This window comes from Carcharhinus amblyrhynchos, chromosome 18 (genome assembly GCF_965287045.1).
Source record: "Carcharhinus amblyrhynchos chromosome 18, sCarAmb.v2.hapA, whole genome shotgun sequence".
NCBI lineage: Eukaryota > Metazoa > Chordata > Chondrichthyes > Carcharhiniformes > Carcharhinidae > Carcharhinus > Carcharhinus amblyrhynchos.
This window is the reverse complement of record NC_137341.1, coordinates 41,001,733-41,026,012: the sequence shown is the minus strand read 5'-3', so window position 1 is coordinate 41,026,012 and position 24,280 is coordinate 41,001,733. Positions and strand designations below refer to the sequence as shown.

The 24,280-nt window shown below is 41.4% G+C and overlaps 1 protein-coding gene across 3 annotated transcripts in view; it reads left to right on the top strand.

The window, feature by feature from the left end:
- The window catches only part of b9d1 (B9 protein domain 1), a 91,476-nt gene that overhangs the window by 5,136 nt on the left and 62,060 nt on the right, over positions 1-24,280 (top strand). For all 3 annotated transcript variants that reach the window (XM_080206887.1, XM_080206888.1, XM_080206886.1), the window contains exons 2-5: positions 642-710; positions 22,459-22,570; positions 22,728-22,824; positions 23,503-23,565. In XM_080206887.1, the coding sequence (XP_080063013.1) occupies positions 642-710; positions 22,459-22,570; positions 22,728-22,824; positions 23,503-23,565 (341 nt within the window). The remainder of the gene's footprint in view (positions 1-641; positions 711-22,458; positions 22,571-22,727; positions 22,825-23,502; positions 23,566-24,280) is intronic.

The window sequence follows — 24,280 nt, the reverse complement described above, 5'->3', positions numbered from 1 at the left end:
AGGTGCACAGGTGTTTAAGACACAGCACAACCTCACATGGCGACCAAAAAACAGGAATACGTCCTCCTGCACCAACAGAGAATGTTCACATTTATTCTTCCTTTTTCAGGAGAACTTTCAAAACTTCACATGTTGATTTATATGCCATCATCTCCGGTAGTTAGGAAGTTGTTTCCTTTTATGAAAAATGATGGAAATTATAATAGGCAGAATGCAAGAATAAACTGTTTATTCCTCGAACTATACTGAGCCCATCAATTATAAATGGCCTTTTCAACTCAGGAGAAAGCAATTCCCAATTTGAGTTTTATATTCAAGTCACAATGCCAGACTCTCTTTTTTAAAATTTGTATTTATATTTCTAGGCTTGTTTTTAGATATGAATAGCTTTAAGTAGCTTTCTTCAGATTTCAGAAGTTTTGATTCTGTTAAAATTTGAGGGAATGTCAGAGAGAAATTCTGTATCTAAAGAAATACAGTTGCAATTAAAATACTAATTTGACATTTGGGTCTCTGCTAGTTTCACTGAAGACTTGGCTCACATCAATATTAAATGTAAAACTTTGAAGTTGCATTATTAACATTTGGAAAGATTTATAATTTATGTTCAATTGGAATTTGAGTACATTTTCGTTTTCCAGTTTCCAGAGTTTGACGAGCTGTATTGTAAATATTCCTACGTATACGGACATGACTGGGCTCCAACAACTGTGAGTATTAAACTGAATTTGTTCAGATTAGCACAATTTCAAATATTCCTCCTGCAATAATAAATAAATGATTGCAAGCTTATTGCAATGGCTGTCTGCATTCTGTGTTTTTCCAATGTGACAATTTGAATCCTATTCCCTTGGTACGGAGTCATTGTGGAATTGCAGCTGCTTTGGGGCATTAAATTTGCATTTACTGTAGCTAATTAAAATCATAAATCCAAATGAAATGTCACTTCAATGGTGACGTAACTGCACACGTTTGTGTTACTACAGCCCAATGCACTTCTCAATGTTTATGTTGTGTTTGTCAGTCATATTAAACTAAATAAATTACTTAGAATTATTTTGTACTGTCAAAATCCTGAGTTCACTTTTTCTGTTCCTTTAACTTTGTTGATGGATTTAAATAAACTAATGAGTGCAAAGTAATGTGCTTTTGTTTTTGTAAAGCAGCTTTTCAACACTTCCTGTACATCACATGTACAAATGTACTTTAATATAAAATGAATTTTGGAAATGCTGTTTTCTAATATTTGGAACAGTTTGGGACACCTTCCTGACATTTACAATGACCAGACTTGTTATGTAGTTTTACTAATGAGGTAGCTTGATGCAATGTGGACAAATTAACATTTGGAAAGGCCATAAATCTACACTGTGCAGCGCTGTCACTTCCAGTGAAGTGCAATAATCAGTATGTAGAATTTTTATTATGCATCTGTTTTGTCTGAGAGAAACAGCTGTAGTATTATAGATTTTGAACCTTTGAAACTTGGGTTGTACTGGGAGAGTATTTTGAGCTAAATCAGTTATAGCAAGATTTATGCCATTCTTTCCTTTTGGTGAGTTCACCAACATTTCCTTAGAACCTTATTTACATATAAATGAGACCTGCGGGAAAAAGATAAAATGTAATTTTGCAAATGAAAATTGGAATTGGGTTGGAAGAATTCTTGTATTCTCTTTCGTCCGCATGTTGTATTTTCATCTTTAAGCCCAAATCGCCTCTTGCCAGATGCTGCATTGTGAAATCTTTTTTCTAAATTAACAATTCAGTGATTGCCTCACACACACGGGAGATTTTGAAGAGAACAATGGTAATACCAAGTGTTATGTTGAATGGAATTGGTGCCCTTTCTTTCTGTCTCTCAGTAAATGATTCTTATTAATTGGTATCATCATTAAACAGTCAGTGAAAAAATTATCTGCTGCTTTTTAAAATTAGCAATCTTTTCAGAGGCAAAAGAAAATAACCTAGAAACGTTTTGCAAAAAATAAAATGAGTGCTAGTTTAGTTTAGACTTGCTGAAAAAGTAATTGTTGAATTAATCTTTGTATTAGTCTTAAACAAAAATTTCACATTCAGCTGGTTGCTTTGTAAGCAAACTTGAATTTTACAGATAAGTGATTTTATTTATAAATACTCATCATTCACCAAATAAAGGAATTGTAATAAATTAATGGGGTTGTGCCTATGTTACACTTCACTTGTTGATAAATGTTTTAACTTATTTGAAAATTAGTTTTTCCTCCAGTCATTTGTGCTTCCTAGACTCATTTGACTAAATGCTTTTAATCTTCTAGAATATATCTAGAATAATTGTTCTACCAGTCTTATTTAGTGAGGGCAAAATTTGAATTTTAATCTTTCTCCTGCTTTTTCTCCTGCTGCCTTTAGCTGTGTGCATATAATCATTCTGAACTTCATTACCTTACACATCATGACAGTTTGACCAGGAAATTGCTGTTGTGCATTCTTACAGTCTGTTTGCACTAGTGTGTAGCTTCTTAAAGGCAATTTGACCATTTGCTCCTGATGCAAAGCTTCCTCCACTGGAAGCTTATTATGGAAAGTGCAGAATTGGAATACTCTTCCTTACTAGTTTTGTTCCCATTTTGCCTCAATCCTGAAATTAAAATTTTCCCACCTATTTATTTTCACTGCTTTCTTCCCTCAGTTTCTGCACCAAATGACTTCTTATCTTTGTGATTGCAAACTCCATCTCAGCTGATAGTGTTCTCTCTTCTTGGAGTTCATTGCCATTTTGCCCAGCATAAATCTCTCAGTCCATGTAAACTCCTTAAGCCATATTCACAGCCATGGCCTCACCATTTCACTTCACATCATCACACTAGTCCCGCTATGTCCATTACAGCTAAGGCTATCCCTGGTCACTTGGGTATCAATCCCCATCCACATCACTGTTCCAGGATCCAGCCTGTATCAATCCATGGGGGTTAAAAAAAAAACTAACCCTTATTTACTTACGACTTCCAATATCTCAACTGTCTGGATCTTTGGCTGTCTGTTCACCCCGCTATTTTTGCAGCTATTGATTTGCTTAACTGCACTTCCTGCAACTTTGCTGCTCCAGTCCCTGATGAAGCCATTATTCTCTCTCCCCATGCCTGTCCTCCCTAATATGGCCCCTTTCCCTGCTCCTTTATGCCCAACTGCTGCAGACTTGAAAGTAGCTATTATACGACTTCTATCGCCAGATCTAGCTGAACTCCTTAAAATCTTGATTGCTAAAACTGATCATCTTGTAATGCAAAGATAACACCTGGCTTCTTTTTGGTGCTGTAAATCATCTTCCTAAACTCCTGTCCCGTCTCCTCCATCCTCACCTCCAGTAGCGCGTGAGAAGCTCATGGATTTATTTGTCGCTAAGGTTAAGACCATCTGACTCTACCATATACTTCCCTTCCATTTGCCCACCTGGCAAGATGTCCTCTCGTCTGCCCTAACTTGAGTCTTTGGTTGAGTTCTTGCCTATCTCCCCCAAAGCCTTCTCTGAACTTGTCTGTGAAAGTCACCCCCTGCTCCCTGAATCCTATTCCCATTGAACTGCTGACCACCCAACTTCACTTCCTGGTTCTCACATTACCTGTTAACAATTCTCTCTTGTTAGGTTTGTCCCCTCTCCTTTCAATCTGCTGCAATCATCCCTCCCAAAAGACCAACCCTCAAGCATAACTTCCTTGATGTCAATATCCTTGTGAACTAACACCCCAGCACCAACATCCCTTTCCTCCAAAGTCTTTGAATGTGTTGACACTTCCCAAATACATCCCACCGTTTCCTGGAGCTCCATGTTTGAATCTCTCCAATCAGTTCCCATCCTGCCACAGTACTGAAACAACTCTTATCAAAGTCACAAATTACACCCTTTGTGACTGGCAAAAAGATCATCTTTTCCTCCTTAGCCTTCCCTACATATCTGCAGCTTTTGACATGGTTGTCCACACCATTCTTTTTCAATGCCCCTTCATTTTCACTCTGCTGGGTGGGAATGCTCTCACGTGGTTCCATATTTTTGTCTGCTCATAACCGAAATATCGCTTGCAATGGCATTTTTTCTTTCCTGCACATTAGTTCTGGTGACCCCCTCCTATTGTTCATCTATATGCCAGGTCTCGATGACATCATGTGGAAGAGCAGCATTAATTTACACCTGTACATTGAAGACACCCAGTTCACTACCACCTCTCTAGGCTCCTCCACTATTGGCAAATTAGCAAACATATCTGACCTTTCAGTCCCAGGTGCACAGAAACTTTCTCTAATTAAATGTTGGGAAGGCTGAAGCCATTCATTGTTTTCAGTCCAAGTTCCAAGCTCCACCCTTGGCACTGATTCCATTCCTCAACCTACCGCTCCCTTGTTTATCAAAAATCTGTCTAACTCTGCCTTGGGTAAATTCAATTACTACGTCTCTATTGCTATTTGGGGCAGAGAATTTCACATCCAAATGAGTGTTTACAAGAAAAAGTTATACTCATCTCCATCTTAAATGGTAAACCATTCTTGAACTGTGTGTCTCCTCAACATCTTGAATGCTTTAGTAAGACCACCTCTCATTCTTTTAAACTATAACGGGTTTAAACAAAATAGAATTAAATAGAATAAGCCTTCCATCCCAGGAATAAGTAGAGTGAACCTTCTCTGTACTACTTCTAATGCAATAGGATTTTTTTTGCAAATAAGCTAACCAAACGTCCTTAGACAATATTCCAGATGTGGTCCCACCAAGGCCCTGTACAGCTGCAGTAAACTTCACTACTTTTATATCCCATTCCCCTTGCAAAAACACCAAATTCCATTTGCTCCCCAATCACTTGCTGTATCTGCATACTAACTTTGTGATCAATGTACCAGGACACCAAGATCTCTCTATACCATTAAGTTCTGCAATCTCTCTCCATCAAAATCATAAACTGCTTTTCTATTCTTCCTGTCAAAGTGAACATTTTACTGCATTACTCTACCTGCCATCTTTTTCTGCTGACTTATTTAACTATCTGTATCCCTTTGCAAACTCTTATTTTCTCCTGACAACTCATTTACCTACATACCCTGGCATCATAAGCAAATCTAGCTACCAAATGTTTGGTTCCTTCAACCAAATAATTGATATAGGTTATAAATAGTTGCAGCCCCAGCACTGATCCATGTGGCACTCCACATGTATCCCTAATCTCTGATTCCCGTTAGTTAACAAAACTTTAGATATGCTAACATGTTACCCCGTAAACCATTTTCTCTTTTATATTTTGTAGTAACCTTTGATGTGGTCCCTAATTAAATGCTATTTAAATTCCAGGTGTACCACATCTACAGGTTCCCCTTTATCCACATTGCTCATTACTTCCTCAAAGAACTTTAATAAATTAGATAAACAGATTTCCCTTTCACAAACTCATGTTGACTCTGCCTGATCATAATGATTTTCTGAGTATCCTGTGGTAGCTTAGCAGCAGTTTAGCTGTGTATTAATTTAGAGTGTCCAATTTTATGCTGGGCCTAATTGCTGAGGTCGTTGTCTATTTGATCACTGCCCCTCCTCATGATCCTTTGAGCCTCAGCAAATAGGACCACACAGCTCAAGTCAAATTCCTTTCACAGGCAAGCATCTGAGCGAGCCTCTGACAGCCAGCCTAAACCCCTAATCCTTTTCACTATACAAACATTCTTAATTAGGGACTGTAAAAACATTGCATTTAAACTTCATCCACAACTTAAATATTGCAAAAGTCAAAACAAAATGGAAACACAACTCTCAAAATATTATAAAAATAAAAATGGGTTCATACTGTATTTTAGTGAATTCATACAAAATGAATTGTTACAGTTATGTACAAAAGAGTCTTCAATATACGCGTGGAGACCGTTAGTTGTGCATCGTCTCCATGCTTAATATCTGGATTCATCGCTGGGAGCCATTCACCAAAGACACCAAGAAAACAAGGATTTATATACACTGGGTACACATGGTTTGCCTCATGAGGCAAAGCGCAGGACACAAGGCACAGTACACCCCAACAGATCATTCTAATGTACCTCATCTCTCTTTTCATTCTTTTCACTTGATTGGAAATGGAATGCAATGTGAAACTTTTTGGTTTATTCCAAGTAGGGTCATGACTTAATGTATTACTTAGGTGGTGAAATGGATCTCTTGAACTAATTCAGTGCTTTGTGGGAGCCCCCATCGAGTGGATACCTGTCGCATTAGAATATCTGCTGTGATTTTGGCTGTGTCGGTATGGATAGAGAATGCCTTTACTCATTTACTAAGTACGTTGACTATGACCAGGATGTATTTATGCCCCCATTGCAAGGTGGTAAAGGGCTGTTATAATCAATCTGCAAATTCGTCCAAGGACCCTCCACTCACTGAGTGTGCCTTGTGTGTATATCTGTCTGGGTACTTTTGTGCACAGGTGATACAATTTTTGACACAATATTTTATATCCACAGCCATTTCTAGCCACCAACACAGTTCCTTAATTTTCTCTATAGTGGTTCCTATTCCCTGAAAGCCTTGGACATCATGCTATTGGTAAATTATTTGCGGTCCCGCGTTAGCACCATGTATCGTCCCTCCTTAAAGACAAGTCTGTCTTTTAACTGTAATTTGTCCTTTCTCCGATTGTAAGAGGTGGGGTATGTTTCTTCTAGTATTTGTTTTAATTCCCTGTCGCTGCTCTGTGCTTGCACAGGATCTTTGATCTTGGCCTGACTGTCGGTAGCGGTGTCTGGCTGTTCCAGAATGGGGTTTGCCATGGTGGTACTTTTCTGGCATCCTGCTTGGTTAAATTGTCGGCCCCTATGTTTCCATCTGGATAGATTCTATGGTGAGCCCTAACTTTAGCAATACCATACTCATGGCCTTGGCTGTCTAGAAGATGTGTTTTAGCAGGGGTGCAGATGGTAGAGATTTTCTCTCTGGCAAGACAAATCCTCTCACTTCCCACAGTGGCAGAAAGTCTGCCAGGCTGTTACAGACATGCTGTCTGAATGTGTGTCCGTGGGTGGGGGAACTCACTGGGATAACTAACTACGTAGGCTTCTGCTGCTAACTCAGCAGACTGGGTACTCATTTTGCTTGGCAGCTTTAAAGCTAGCTCTACTATGGCTCTAGTCCACATAAATCCCATACCCTTTTTTTCAGTTTCCATCCTTCACCATAGAGGAACCATCTACAAAAATTTTAATTCTGCCTTCTTTGGGTCCTCCCTCCTTATGTTTTGGCACAAATGGTCCCTTGGGATCATTTATTGACACTATTTGGCACTCTTGGGACTCTCCACCATAATTCAGGTTGTCTGCTAAAAGGTGGGCAGTTTGGGTGAAGCATCAGGGTCCACTGTATTATGTGGTTCTGGCTAACTGTGTCATTTTTCTGTCCAATAGGAGTTGTATGTGGGTGTGTTCTGTTAACATGGTAAAGGGATTGAGTCTAATGATGTAGACCAGAAAAATGCTAGGTGTCTCTTGCACACTGAGAAACCCAGAAGTAGGAGCCATGAGGCGTAGGTCACTGGCCAGAGTCTCCTGTGACGTTCTTGGAGAAGAATGGCCACAAGTGTTGTGCCCGTGCTGGCAACTTCTAATGCATAGGGGAATTATAGAATTCTAGAATCCCTGCAGTGCAGAGGGAGGCTATTCAGCCCATCGAGTCTGCACCACCACAATCCTATCCAGGCCCTATCCCCGTAACCCCACATATTCACCACACTAATACCCCTGACACTAGGATCAATTTAGCTTGGATAATCGACCTAACCTGCACATCTTTGGACTGTGGGAGGAAACAGGAGCACCTGGAGGAATCTGTTACAGATATCTAGAACAGCGAAATATTTTGTCTGTGGAGCTTGCCTCATCATAGTTGTGGATCTGGGACCTGTCATGCTTCAGCCTTCACCATGGCTTGTTTAAATTTGAAAACAGCCTATGTGTGCTGCTCCATCCAATTCCACAGGGCGTTTTTTTAAGGGTTCTGATAATGGGGAGGCTTTGGTGGCAAAATCGTCAATGTAGGCCTACAATAGCCCACCTATCCTAGAAAGGGGCATAGCGAGCTCACATCTTTGGGTGGGGTGATTGGACTATTGTCTGTATTAACTTCCTTTCAATCTTGTGTTTACTGTGGCTCACTAAAGTCCCTAAGTATGTGACTTGGGGATCCATGATCTGGGCCTTTTATGGGATTGAGTTTTAATTCAAGTGTTTTAAGGAGGGTCAGTAATTCACCTTGCAATTTGAAATGTTCCTCCTGGATGTCTGTCTGTAGGAGGAGATTGCTTACATATTGAATCAGGCATTCCGGTTGTCAAAAACACTCTAGCCCTTTGGCCAACCTTTGGTGAAAAATGCACAGGGATTTGTGAAATCTTTGGAGCAAGCAGGTCCATGTGTACTGTTGCCCTTGGAACGTGAAGGCAAATTTGTACTGACACTGCTGGTTTAAAGGGATGGACCAAAATCCATTACTGATATCTAGAACAGTGAAATATTTTGTCGATGGGGCTTGCCTCTCATAGTTGCAGAGCTGTTTGCTACTGTTGGTGCTGTTAGTGGGCTTGTTTTATTAAGTTCCCTTTAGTTGATTGTTGGCCTCTTAGAACTGCTTGGTTTTCTAACAGGCCAAATCAGTGAATTGTTTGTTGAAGTTACTGGGAGTAAGACTCCCTGTTGTAGTAGGCTGGTGATCACTTTTGCAACCTCACCCTCTGTTTGTTTTGGAAAGCTGTAATGTTTTTGGGGTTTTAGTCAGGCCTTCCACAACTACCTCCCCTGTCATGTGGCCACAGTCATGTCTGTGCCCTGCAAATGCAAATGCCGGCATTTGTTTAAGCTCTGCATTGGATCTTCTCTGTTGTAGTCGATTGTTGCTGTCATGCCCTTGCCCTATGTCCTGGAGATTGGGTAAGGCAGGATGGACCATGGGGTGTTAACCAAATGCCGGCAAAAGAAAGAGGAACACCACGTTCGCCAGTCGCCTGCCTGTGGACTCACTTCACTGGGGTCTTTTGTGAATATGACCAGAGCAACGTTAGGGGGAACAAAATCTCACGTATTGGACCAGAATTTTAGTAATACATGCCACCGAAGAGGATAAAAAGACACGTGAAAATTTCAATTCCGGCAGATTCCTCCGTATCATCGAGCCTATGTAAAACTTTTCTGGCGGGTATTCTCAAAGAACATATCAGGGTCATCAGAGAGCTCAAATTTGAGGATCTGTTTTGCTAATCTGTCAATTGTGTTACTGTGGAGAAGGTTGTGTGATTGGATTTTCATTATTTTGGCCATCCTGATGGCTTGTCGTCAGATGGTTCATCGAGTTAGGGAAAGCGCATGGCATGCAGAGGGCTCTGATTCCCTGGGAATGGAGGTACGGGTCTCCAGTTACCGCCATGCTCTACGTCTCTGTGAGCCTATTCCTTCATTTCCCCCCAGGCCACCCCTGAATCGTTTTCCCCTTCTGACTCTATTGTCCCAATTTCCATGTCATTCTCTTTGTGCTTAAAAACTGGGACTTTAATTAGCCATCTCATGCTGGCATTTAGAATATTCTGCAGCCTGGGCTTTATTTTCTTGCCTCCTTGGGGCAGGGCTTTGAGTGCACCTTGTAAATGTTTGCATTTTTCGGATAACTCGGCCAGCTTTTTGGGCTTTGTTAAGATCACAGATTACATGTTGTGTCTTTTGGTAAGCCCTTTTACACTGAGCCTGGAACTGGCTCATGTACAATAAATTCACTTGGTTCCTCTGCTCCTGTTCTATTGCTTTATTCTTTTGTTTCTTCACCTCCTGCTTCATCTCATCTAACTCCAGTTTTAATTTAATATTCTCTTAATCTTTCTCTTGTAGCTGCTCCATGCACCTTGCTTTGGCTGTGGCCTTGCTCAGCTTGGAAGGGCGCTTGCCTCGTTCTCTACGCTCCTTTTCCCAACACTTTTGCCCACGGGTCCTGGACCTTATATTGGTTTACTGCAGTACTTGAGCCACTCATTGTTTAGGTATTTCTTTTAATACCTTTTCCCATTCTGGGCACTATCATTTTCTCTATTTTCTCTCTCTAAAATTTGTGACTGGGGTTGCAGTTCGGCTTTCACTGACCTGCCGTATCAATCCCTCCTAAGTCTGCAGAATGCCAGAAACGTGTGTTCACCATTAACTGACATAGTTTCAAAGTCTGTGGTTGTTCATCTCACTTTAAAATGCCTGATTAATGGCTTAATTACTAGCCAGTTGCCTCTATTTTCATTCACCCGCTTATATCCTGGCCTTCACATGGGGCTATTGCCCATTTAATTATGGGCTCAGGCTGGATGTTTGCAAATACAAGGCTGGTGGGTTCAATTTCAGAGCAATCTTGAGTCACTTCTAACCAAATGTTGTTTGTGAAATACTCTATACAAATACTCAACCAGGTTATTGCTCAAAATGTGTTTACCCAAATGCTGTTACTTTGAGACAAAGGACTATGGTTTGAACTTTTATTTATTAAAAATACTCACAGATTAAAGAAACAATTCTTGCAAAATAAATTAAGTTAACCTTTCCTCAAACTGGGCTAATTGCCTGAGAAATAGATACCAGTCAATTGCTGTTGGATTCAATTCATTGAGCTCACATCGACAGATTAACTCAGCATCCTCTCGACGTTCGTCTTCATCTTCGTCACCGATGAAGACGAACGTCTCGCCAGGACCACCCCCTACTTGCCTTCAAACAGCTGCACAACCTCAAACAGACCATTGTCCACACAAACTATCCAGCCCCCTTCTTCAAGCCTTTCTGTAATGTTCTCTGGCTTTCAGCCAATAGATTGGCAGGGTGGGGTTAACAGCACTCTGTGAGGTTACACCAGGTCATTTTAGTTATACAAATCTCCTTTCGGGCATGGTTAATAGCAGGGAGTCTGACTGAAATTAGGGAATACACAATCAATGTGTTTTTTCTATTCTTCGGACTGAGTACCTCCTGATGCATTTCAGGCCATAACGACTCTTCCATTGTTAAGTTTGAGTCTTTCTATTCAATATGCAAGAGGAGTGGTTTCAGGTAATAATGACTTCCCCATTATTAAGGTCAAGTACCTCTGTTTCATATGCGAGACAGCTCTGGTACGCATTGGCTTTTGACATGTGGTAACCTCATCTGCAGTCAATCAGGCCTTACTTGTAGAAGCAGTTTAGTTGTATATTAAAGTGTCCAATTTTATGTTTGGCCTAATTAGCCAACCAGGCCATCATCCATTTGACCGCACCTGCTAAAACCTCCTTAAATGCTTTGTTAAGATGGCGGCGCGGACTCGTTGGGCCAAAGGGCCTGTTTCCCGTGCTGTGTTGTTCTTTGTTCTTTAATAATGGATTCTAGCAGTTGCCCTATGACAAATGTTAGGCCAACTGGCCTGTAGTTTCCTGTTTTCTCTCCCTCCTTCAATGAATAGAGAGGTCATATTTGGTATTTTCCAATCTGATGGGATCTTTCCAAAATCTAGGGAATTTTGGAAACTTCAAACCAATGTATCTACTATCTCAGCAGCCACTTTTAAAACTGTAAGTGAAGTGTTGGCTTTTCGTTCTAATTTTGTTGTACCCTTTTTCTGGTAACTGTAATTATTTTTAAGTTTGTGCTTTCACCTCCTGATTCAGTTATTTCTGGAATATTATCAGTATCCTCTTCAGGTAAAGATAGATGCAAAATATCTGTTCAATTCATTTGCCATTATTAATTTCCCAGACTCTCACCCTAGGAGCAACATTCGCTTGCTCTTTTCCTAAAAAGACTCTTGCTATTTCTCTTAACATTTGTTGCCAGTTTTGTCTCCTTCCTTATTAATCTGTTTGGCATTTTTTGCTGTTCTCTATATTCTGCTCAATCTTCTGACCTGCCACTCATCTTTGTGGAATCATATGTTTTTTACTTCCATTTGATACTTTAGTTATCCACGGATGGTGTGTCCTTCCCCAAGAGTCTTTCTTTCTCACTGAAATGTATATTTTCTGATCAGTCTGAGAGATCTTCTCAGAAGTATGCCATTGCATCCCTATTGATCTATTCCTTAACCTCATTTCCCATTTCCCTTAATCAGCCATCTTCATGCCCTCATAATTGCTCTAACTTAAATTTAGTCTTAGAGCCAATCTTCTGTCTCTCCAACTGAATGTGAAATTCAACCATGTTATGAACACTGCTTTCACTATGAGAATGTTCATTAATCCTGTCTCATTGCACGTGACCAGATCTAGTATAGCCTGCTCTCTGGCTAGATCTAGAATGTGCTGCTCTAAGCAACTGTCACAAAAGCATTTTAAAACATCTAGGCCACCTTTACCAATCTGACTCATCCAACCTATATGTGGATTGAAATCACAAACTCCCATGATTTCTTCCAGTATACTACATCCTACAAATGATTACTGTTAAGGGGCCTATAAACCATTTCACAAGAGCCTTCTTACCTTTATTATTTCTCATCTTCACTCAAGCTGATTCTTTATCTCCAAAACTGAGGTGACTGAGATATAGAATGTTCACTGATCACTTCAGTGCTCACTGACCTACGTTGGCTAGCAGCCACTGAAGCAACGTTTTGATTTTTAAATTCTCATCCTCATGTTCAAATCCCTCCATGGCCTCACTGCCCCTCCCAACACCCCAAAAAAAATTGTAATCTCTAGAACCCTCTGAAATATCTGTGTCTTTCTAAAGCTAGACTCTGAGCATCCTCAATTTTAATCGTTCCAAGGAAGCCACACCTTCACTTGCCTAGGGCCTAATCTCTGGAAAACCTTCCCTACATCTTTCCACCTTCCTCTTTTAATCACTCGTTAAAATTTACTTCTCCAACCAAGCTTTTGGTCATCTGACCTTGTGACCGGTATCATATTTTAGAGTCAGAGGTTTACAGCGTGGAAACAGGCCCTTTGACCCAACTTGTCCATGCCTCCTTTTTTTTAAAACCACTAAGCTAGTCCTTCACCCTCTATACCCATCTTGTGGAGATGCCGGCGTTGGACTTGTGTAGGCACAGTAAGAAGTCTTACAATACTAAGTTAAAGTCCAACAGGTTTATTTGGTAGCCCAAGCTTTCGGAGTGTTGCCCCTACATCAGGTGCGGGGAGGATAGGGTTCACAAACAGGGTATATGTAGACACAGACTCACTTACAAGATAACAGTTGGAATGCAAGTCTTAACAGGTAATCAAGTCTTTACAGGCGCAGACAATGCGAGTGGAGGGTTAAGCACAGGTTAAAGAGGTGCGAATTATCTCAAGCCAGGACAGTTCGTGACATTTTGCAAGTCCAGGCAAGAACCCAAGATCCCAGTTGAGACCGTCCTCATGATCAGAACTTGGCTACCAGTCTTTGCTGAGCGATTCTTTGTTGGCATGTGTCTTGAAGGCCACGTTGGAGAACGCTTACCCAAAGATCAGAGGCTGAATGCCCTTGACTACTTAAATGTTATCCAACAGGAAGGGAACCGTTGCTGTACCATCTGCATGGTCTCACCAATGTACTGTGCCTCGGGACATCCTTTCCTGCAGTGTATCAGGTAGACGACATTGGCCGAGTCACAAGAGTATGTACCGTGTATCTAGTGGGTGGTGTTCTCATGTGAGATGATGGCATCCATGTTGATGATCCGACACATCCTTGTTGTGGAAGGGTTGTGTGATGTCATGGTCACTGTTCTCCTGAAGGCTGGGTAGTTTGCTGCAAACGGTGGTCTGTTTGAAGTTGCGCAGTTGTTTGAAGGCAAGTAGTGGAGGTGTGGGGATGGCCTTGGCGAGATCCTCGTCTTCGTTAATGACATGTTGAAGTCTCCAAAGAAGATATCGTAGCTTCTCCGCTCTGGGTAAGTACTGGGTGATAAAGGGTACTCTGTCCCATGTTTGTCTTCTGAGGAGTTCAGTGCGGTTTTTCACTGTGGCGTAGCGGAACTGTTGATTATTGAGTCGAGCATCATATCCTGTTCTTATGAGGGCTTCTTTCAGTGTCTGTAGGTGTCTATTGCATTCCTCCTCATCTGAGCAGATCCTGTGTGTACGGAGAGCTTGTCCTGAGGGGATGGCTGCTTTAATGTGCTTAGGGTGGAAGCCGGAGAAGTGGAACATCATGAGGATACCCACGGATAGCGTTCTCCAAGGCGGCCTTCAAGATACATGACAACGCAAAATTGCTGAGCAGAAACTGATAGCCAGGTTCCGCACACATGAGGGCGACCTCAACCAGGATTTTCAGTTTATGTCACATTATCCATAACCCCCCACGACTTGTCTGGGCTTGCAAAATCTCACCAACTGTCCTGGCTTGAGAAAATTTGCACCCCTTTAACCTGTGCTTAACTCTCTCTCCATTCATATTGTCTGCACCTGTAAAGACATGATTATCTGTTAAGACTCGCATTCCAACCATTATCTTGTAATTGAGTCTGTGTCTATATCTGCCCTGTTTGTGAAACGAATTCTGCACTCCCATGATGAAGGGGCAGTGCTCCGAAAGCTTGTGCTACCAAATAAGCCTGTTGGACGTTAACCTTCTTTCTTTGATTTATTATTGTCACATGTATTAACATACAGTGAAAACTATTGTTTCTTGCGCGCTATACAGACAAAACATATCGTTCGTAGAGAAGGAAATGAGAGAGTGCAGAATGTAGTGTTACAGTCATAGCTAGGGTGTAGAGAAAGATCAACTTAATGCAAGGTAAGTCTCCTCAAAAGTCTGACTGCAGCAGGGAAGAAGCTGTTCTTGAGTTGGTTGGTATGTGATCTCAGACTTTTGTATCTTTTTCCTGAAGAAGATGGATGAGAGAATGTCTGGGGTGCGTGGGATCCTTAATTATGCTGGCTGCTTTGCTGAGGCATCGGGAAGTGTAGACAGAGTCAATGGATGGAAGGCTGGTTTGCGTGATGGATTGGGTTACACTCGCAACCTTTTTGTAGTTTCTTGCAGTTTTGGGCAGAACAGGAGCCATACCAAGCTGTGATACAACCAGACAGAATGCTTTCTACGGTGCACCTGTAAAAGTTGATGAGAGTCGTAGCTGACATGCCAAATTTCCTTAGTTTTCTGCTAGATTAGAGATGTTGGTGGGCTTGCTTAACTATCGTGTCAGCATGGGGGGAACAGGACAGGTTGTTGGTGACCTGGACATCTAGAAACTTGAAGCTCGTGACCCTTTCTACTTCGTCCCCGTTAATGTAGACAGGGACATGAGCCTTTACGCTTCCTGAAGTCAATGACAATCTTCTTCGTTCTGTTGACATTGAGGGAGAGATTATTGTTGCCACACCAATTCACAAGATTCTCTATCTCATTCCTGTACTCTGTGTCATCATTGTTTGAAATCTGACCCATTATGGTGCTATCATCAACAAACTTGAAAATCGAATTGGAAGGGAATTTGGCTGCACAGTCATAGGTATATAAGGAGTATTGTAGGGGGCTGAGAACACAGCCTTGTTGGAAACTGTGTTGAGGATTATCATGGAGGAAGTGTTGTTGCCTATCCTTACTGACTGTGGTCTGTGAGTTAGGAAGTTCATGATCCAGTCGCAGAGGGAGATGTCTAGACCCAGGCCACGGAGTTTGGAGATGAGTTTCATGGTAATAATCGTATTGAAGGCTGAGCTGTAGCCAATAAATAGGAGTCTGACATAGGTCATAGAAGAAGTTTACAGCATGGAAATATGCCCTTTGGCCCAACTTGTCCATGCCACCCTTTTTTTAAAACCCCCTAAGCCAAACCCAATTGCCTGCATTTGGCCCATATCCCTCTATACCCATTGTACCCATGTAACTATCTAAATGCTTTTTAAAAGACAAAATTGTACCTGCTTCTACTACTACCTCTGGCAGCTTGTTCCACTCACCACCCTCTGTATGAAAAAATTGCCCCTCTGGACATTTCTGTATCTGTTCCCTCTCACCATAAACCTATGCCTTCCAGTTTTATTCTCCCCTACTTTGGGAAAAGATGTCGATTATCTAGCTCATCTACGCCCCTCATTATTTTATAGACCTCTATAATGCTACAACAGAGCACTATAGAGGTCTATAAAATAATGGGCATTATAATGTTCCGTTGCTGTTGTCTATCTGCAACTCCTCCAGTGTAATATCAAATCAAACCAGATTCTGCATTTAGGCTGTGTTTATTTACATAAGCTTAATGTCGGTATGAAACTAAACTGCTTTGTAGTACTATGAATAGACTCTCTGATTCACCTTGTAACTGAAAATAGTAATGGTTCTTTGTGTAGGGTGTCGAAATTTGCTGATGACACCAAGATTGGGGGAAAGGCAAATTGTGCGGAGGGTGTGGAGAGTCTGCAGAAGGATCTAGATAGGCTGGGCGAATGGGCCAGGAAATGGCAAATGGAATTTAATGTTGGCAAGTGTGAGGTGGTCCACTTTGGTAGGAAGAATGGTAGGAAGGACTATTACTTACGTGGCGAAAAACTGCAGCAGGCGACAGTGCAGAGGGACCTCGGGGTCCTTGTGCATGAGTCGCAAAAACCCAGCCTGCAGGTGCAGCAGGTGGTCAGGAAGGCGAATGGGATGCTGGCCTTCATAGCGAGGGGGATTGAATATAAAAGTAGGGAGGTCTTGCTGCAGCTGTATAGGGCATTGGTGAGGCCGCAGCTGGAGTACTGTGTGCAGTTTTGGGCGCCGCACCTGCGCAAGGATATTTTGGCCTTGGAGGGAGTGCAGAGGAGGTTTACTAGGCTGATTCCGGAGTTGAGGGGGTTGAGCTATGAGGAGAGGCTGAATAAACTAGGCTTGTACTCGTTAGAGTTTAGAAGAATGAGGGGAGATCTCATTGAGACGTATAAGATGATGAATGGGATGGATAGGATAGAGGTGGAAAGACTCTTCCCGCTCAAAAAAGACAGTAGGACTAGGGGGCACAGCCTCAAGATAAAGGGGGGGCAGTTCAGAACGGAGTTGAGGAGGAACTTCTTCACTCAAAGGGTGGTGAATCTCTGGAATTCTCTGCCCGTTGAAGTGGTGGAGGCTGCCTCGCTAAATATTTTTAAGAAGCGGGTTGATGGGTTTTTGATAAGAGAGGGGATTAAGGGTTATGGGGAGAGGGCGGGAAAGTGGAACTGAGCCACGACAGATCAGCCATGATCTTATTGAATGGCGGGGCAGGCTCGAAGGGCCAGATGGCCTACTCCTGCTCCTATTTCTTATGTTCTTATGTTCTTATGGGTGGAATTATAGCCTCTGTGGTTAGGCAGCAATAGACTTTAAAAATGCAAGTTCCAAGTACTATTAATACTTCTGAGCATGTTAATTCTTGCCTGAGTGCTGCTTCATAATTATTATCCATCTTCCAGTAACTGACTGAGGTGGCCATTCTAGATGTGTGAGCAAAAAGTATGGATCCTACAGGATAATGCATCTAACACTGCCATCCTTATCCAACATGTATGTTCTTTTAAACAAATGTCATTCAACAGCATTCAGAAATGATTTATCTCCATCCTACCTACCCAACCACCTCCATTGATAATGTCCCAACAGCAGTCCAAGATAACATCAGCCAGCTTTGCACAGACCAGAGAACAGCTCAATAATTTTAAACGTGCAAGCCCCTTGGAAGTTTCACCATTGAAAAATTGTTTTTCCGTCTGCTAAACAATTTGATTTGATTTATTATTGTCACATGTATTGGGGTATAGTGAAAAGTATTGTTTCTTGCGTACTATACAAAGCATACTGTTCATGGAGAAGGAAATGAGAGAGTGCAGAATGTAGTGTTACAGTCATAGCTAGGGTGTAGAGAAAAATCAGTTAATGCAAGGCAGGACCTAACGTCTGATGGCAGCAGGGAAGAGGCTGTTCTTGAGTTGGTTGGTATGTGACCTCAGACTTTTGTACAGTTTCCTTGATGGGAGAAGGTGGAAACGAGAATGTGCAGAGTGCATGGGGTCCTTAATTATGCTAGCTGTTTTGCTGAGGCAGCACGAAGTGTAGACAGAGTCAATGGATGGGAGGCTGGTTTGCATGATGGATTGGGCTACATTCACAACCTTTTGTTTGGGCAGAGCAGGAGCCATACCAAGCTGTGATACAACCAGAAAGAATGCCTTCTATGGTGCATATGTGAAAGTTGGTGGGTCATAGCTGACAGGCCAAATTTCCTTAGTCTTCTGAGAAAGTAGAGGTGTTGGTGAACTTTAACTATAGTCAACATGGGGAGACTAGGACAGGTTTTTGGTGATCTAGACACCAGCTCTCGATCATTTCTACCTTGTCACCGTTGATGTAGACAGGGGCATGTTCTCCACTATGCTTCCTGAAGTCGATGACAGTTTCCTTAGTTTTGTTGACATGGAGGGGGAGATAATTGTTGTTGCATCAGTTCACCAGATTATCTCATTCCTGTACTCTGTCTTGTCATTGTTTGAGACTCAACCCACTACATAGAAACATAGAACATTACAGCACAGTACAGGCCCTTCAGCCCTCAGTGTTGTGCCCAGCTATGTCCAATCCCAAGATCAAGCTATCCCCTCCGTATAATGCGGTGGTGTCGTCAGCAAATTTGAAAATCGAATTGGAGGGGAATTTGGCCACAGTCATAGGTATAAGATGATGAATGGGATGGATAGGATAGAGGTGGAGAGACTCTTCCCGCTCAAAAAAGACAGTAGGACTAGGGGGCACAGCCTCAAGATAAAGGGGAGGCGGTTTAGAACGGAGTTGAGGAGGAACTTCTTCACTCAAAGGGTGGTGAATCTCTGGAATTCTCTGCCCGTTGAAGTGGTGGAGGCTGCCTCGCTAAATATTTTTAAGAAGCGGGTTGATGGGTTTTTGATAAGAGAAGGGATTGAGGGTTATGGGGAGAGGGCGGGAAAGTGGAACTGAGCCACGACAGATCAGCCATGATCTTATTGAATGGCGGGGCAGGCTCGAAGGGCTAGATGGCCTACTCCTGCTCCTATTTCTTATGTTCTTATGTATGTAAGAAGGAAAGGGGGCTGAAAACACAGCCTTGTGGGGTACCAGTGTTGAGGATGATCGTGGAGGTGGTGTTGTTGCCTATCCTTCCTGATTGTGGTCTGTGGGTTAGGAAGTTCAGGATCCAGTCGCAGAGGGAGGAGCCGAGTCCCAGACCATGGAGATTGGAGCTGAGTTTTGAGGAATAATGGTGAGAGCTGTGGTTAATAAATAGGAGTCTGACATTACTGTCTTTGTTACATAGGTGTTCCGGTTGAGTGCAGGGTCAGGGAGATGGCATCTGCTGTGGACCTGTTGCAGCCATAGGCAAACTGTAGTGGACCCAGGCAATCTGGGAAGATAGAACTGATTCGTGCCAAGACTAACCTTTCGAAGCACTTCATAATGATGGATGTCAGAGCCACTGGACAATAGTCATTAAGGCACGATACTTGGCTTTTCTTTGGTAACAAGATGATAATTATCTTCTGAAAGCAGATAGAGACCTCAGATTGTTGTAAAGAGAGGTTGATCCACACAGGACCTGGGTGCTTGTCTGCGGCTGTTGATGTTTCAGAAAACTGCTGACATCTGCAATGGTGACCTCAGATACAGGTTCATCCAAGACTTCCAGGATGGAGGGCGTACTCTTTCTGACCTCTTGCTCAAAATGGACGTAGAATGCATGATAAAAATTAACATGATAAAAATAATTTTTGGAACATCAATTTATATCTCATGCTCTCATGATATTTTGAATTCATAAATGATTTCCACATCTGTTAAAATACACCATACTCAGTCATATTTCTCAGGGGAATATAGAGCAATAAAAAAATTTCCTGTTGGTACTGGTTGAACGTCAGGATTCCCATTGCTAAATGTCATGGATCAAATCTTGCAAATCCGTAAAACAAATTGCAGTAATACTCTGTATTGTAAACTTTTCTGCAAGCCATGGTAATGGAGATGAACAGCCATTCACTATGTTTGTGTATGTAAGTCTACAGGGATAATTTTTGTATATTGTTAAATCCATCATGTGGATTTCCATCTCTGAAGCCTTTTGTCCTTAACATTGCTTATCATTTTTTCCTTTAAAATAGGCTGAGAAATAAACATTTAATTATCTTTTATCTGATGTGATTATTCCCAGAGTCTCTTTTAAATATGAATAATTAAAAGAACTAACAATTATGACCATTATCAAATGATTATTCGTATGCATTACTAAAGGTCACTCATGGATGCAATAAGTAGTTCCATAGTCTTGTAACCTGGTAAGTTATTGCACATTTTTCCCATATTTAACAACTTCCTGAGGAACTTTAAATGTAAAAGAACACGAAGACATAAGCTGAGCTATGACAACTGTTAAGTACTTCTAACCTTTAGTTCCAAGAAGGCAATTAAGAAACAAGGTTTCTATAGATGAACATGTGTATGGAGTAATTAAAGCTCCATTCCGCTGTATAATTCTGTATTAATTTCCACAAATACAGGCTATGACAATTCAGTTCTTTGTTCAGCGCTATTTCAGTGAGCGGAAGAAATTAAACTACATTGGAGTCCAATGTTATGGAGAAGATGCAGGAAAATAGAATTCAGGTCAAGATTAGATCCGTCATGCTCTTACTCAGTGGTGGGCTTGAAGGACCATTTGGCAAATGGCTGTTCCTTTTTCTTGTGTCCTTATTCAGATTTTCTATGGTTAGACCAGCTAAGTTTGAAAATTGAAATCGCAAACCAGCCTCCCATCCACTGACTCTGTCTACACTTCTCGCTGCCTCGGCAAAGCAGCCAGCGTAATTAACTACCCCACGCACCCCGGACATTCTCTTTTCCACCTTCTTCCTTCGGGAAAAACGTATAACAGTCTGAGGTCACGTACCAACCAACTCGAGAATAGCTTCTTCCCTGCAGCAGTCAGACTTTTGAATGGACTTACCTTGCATTAAGTAAGTTGCTCTTTCTCTACACCCTACTTATGTCTGTAACACTACATTCTGCACTCTCTCTTTTCCTTCTCTATGAACAGTATGTTGTTTGTATAGTGCACAAGAAACAATACTTTTCACTATCTGAATACATGTGACAATAATAAATCAAAAATAAGATCTTGCTGTTAATTCAATACCTTGTATAATCATAGAACATTTACAGCACATAGAGACCACTTGACCTATTGGATGGGATTTTCTCATCGCTCTCGCCATGGCAGTCATAGTGGGTGAGACACGGATGATGCAAAGGTCCGTTGTCCTCGGGTGGGATTTACCAGTCTTGGAGCAAGCGCAGCTGGAAAATCCCACCCAATGTGTTCGCACCAGCCAAAAAGCAAGTCACCTAGTTCAATCCCACCCAGTCTAATCGCACTTTCCAGCATTCGGGCTTATGGCACTTGAGGTGCACATTCAGAAACCTTTTAAATGAGTTGAGGGTTTCTGCCTCTATCCTTTCAAGCAGAGTTCCCCCACAAAATATTTCAACTCCCCTCATATTTTTCCATCAAATAAATCTATACTCCTTAGTCACTCATCTCTGGATAGGAAGGGCCTATTTAACAAACTAACCAGGCCCCTCAGAATTTTGTATACCTCAATCAAATCTCTCCCTAGCCTCCCTGGTTCTAAGGAAAGCAACACTGGCCTATCCAATCTTTCCTCAGATCCTGCAATTTTCCTGTCAGCAGGATCGGAAATCTTGTCTATGCTCTCTACTGAAAGGATATATTTGCATTAATGAGGTGCAAACAGTACTCAAGTTGCGGCAAATATGGTTCATTAAATTCCAGCGCAAATTCCCTGCTCTTACACGCTATGCTTCAGCTGATAAATGAAACAATTGCATGTGCCGTAACCATCCAAACCAATCTGTCCTGCTAACTTCAGGGTTCTGTGAACATTCACTCCAAGGTCTGTCACTTTATTTCTGAATCCTCTGGCTTGATTGACCTCTTCAATGCACCATCTCACATTTCTGAGTTGTGTATGTATGCTTTTTAAAATTATGTGCTTCACCATTGCAATTATGGGAAAAATGAAATAGATTTCATTCATTGGAAATAATTTTGTAATATAAAGTGCAGTAGATAATGCTCATTGTTATTGTATTCTTGCTCTCTCACATTTGAGGGCAGCAGAGAACCAGTAAACACTGCACATAATGAAGCAAGGCTTAGCTATCCAGTTTGCAACTTAATAATCTCCAATACTCTCCCTTTGTTATAACAAAATTCTGTTCCCTTAGTACAGATGGCTGTGGAGTTGGAGTTCAACAAAATAATAGAGGCAGGATGCAAGACCACCTCAGCAGCAGTTCCCAAATTCAGTTGTGCTTCCAGGAGAAGGCATCAAGGCTTAGTAGTCAGTTATGGAATGTCAGCAGTTGCGTAAGACATGTGGAATGGAAGACTATCTGCAAGAAAAAAGACTTACTCATTGTAATTGCAGTGGCTATTTTATTATTTTTGCGTTTTTCTTCTTTTAGGGTCTAGAGGAAGGGATATCCCAGATAACATCTAAAAACAGGGACTGTAACCAGTGCTTTGTGTGGAACTTTCCTATGGAGATCACATTCAAAAGCACCAACCCATTTGGCTGTAAGTTTGTCTCTTCAGGAAATATTTTAAACTAACTCAATTTTTAAATCTTTCAGTTGATAACCACAAAAATATAACTTGCACATTTCATGAAATTAGAATGCCCTTTTCATTTCAAGCATGTATACTGAATACCACTGTTTGTCCTTCTCTAAAGGGCCACAAATTGTTATAAGTGTGTATGGTGCTGATTTGTTTGGAAATGATGTGATCCGTGGTTATGGAAGTGTTCACGTACCCATAACTCCTGGAAGGTAAGTCTAGTATTAGAATAATTTTGAAAGCTTGTTAGACCCAATGAGGAAATGTGTTGAATTAATTTCAAAATGAGGTTTGGAGTGAAGTTCTGTCAGAACCTTACTTAGCACCCATGAGCGAGTTAATAGTGAGCAGGGCCACTTGATGGGACTGATGATTAGGATTGAGAGGAGGCTGATGAAACAGGACACATTTATTCTGGTCTGAATCAATAGAATTGTACCTAGGCAATAACTGTCAGTACAGTAAGAAATCTGACAACACCAGGTTGAAGTCCAACAGGTTTATTTGGTAGTATAAGCTACAAGCTTTCGGAGCGCTGTCAGTGTATCAGTCAGTGTCATAGCCGGATTGAAACTGGCAGGTAGAACAGTTAGCTCTGGTGCACTGGGCCTCCAACAGAATTGGTAGATGTTGTCAAAACCCAAAATCCTTGCTATTGTCCGTGCATTCAGCTGTTTGTTTTCTTTGATGGATTGCAAGAAGAAATTTGCAAATTTCTTCTAATTGGTTGTAATTAATTGTACAATGGATGGTTTGTAGTACTCACTGCCAAAACGTCTTTTAATCTTCTACAGATTGCTTTTACAACTTTTGGCCACATCTTTATAGCACAGAATTTTTTTTAATGAAACATCATCAGCAATTTATTCAGAGGTTTGCTTTTTCTGTAGGCATAAGAGAACCATTCCAATGTTTGTTCCAGAATCCTCATCTAAACTGCAAAAGCTTACAAGGTATGTGCACTTCTGGATATCATGGTTAAGTCAGGTTATTTCTGAATCGAACAATGACAGTTTTATAAGTTTGCGAAAACAATAAAACATAAGCAGTACATTAAAATAGTTATGGCGATAGTTTTCAATCAAATGATCAAGAACTTTACACTATAATAGTCATTCATTTATGTCTATAACTGGCCTCCTCCTCCTCCAACCCCTACCATGAAACATTTCCAAAATAACAACAGGAATTACACATGGACTGCAATGGTTCAGGAAGATGGTCCAACACTACCTTTGCAGGGCAATATGCTGATCTTGCCTGTGTAATCCTAATAATGAGTGGGGAGAAAAAAATCTGAGTAAGAGATAAATCAACAGCTGATTCAGTCCGCCTTGTTGACCAACAAGGGGCATACACACGGTGGGTCGTGTGATGGCTGCTGTTGGATGTTGCTTCGAGAGTTGCCTAGTGCTTCACGTTGTTGGTGTACGCTTAAACTGGACCATCTGACAAGCAACGTGACAGCTCGGTGACTATCACTGTTTGCTGTGCAGATACATGGATTTGGGCCGGTGTCTGCGGGAGTTTGCACATTCTCCCTGTGATTCCGTGGGTTTTCTCTGGGTGCTCTGGTTTCCTCCCACATCCCAAAAAACGTGCTTTTAGGCTGATTGGTGTAACAAATTGTCCCTAAATTGGTCTTCCCTCAATAGGTGTAGACAAAGG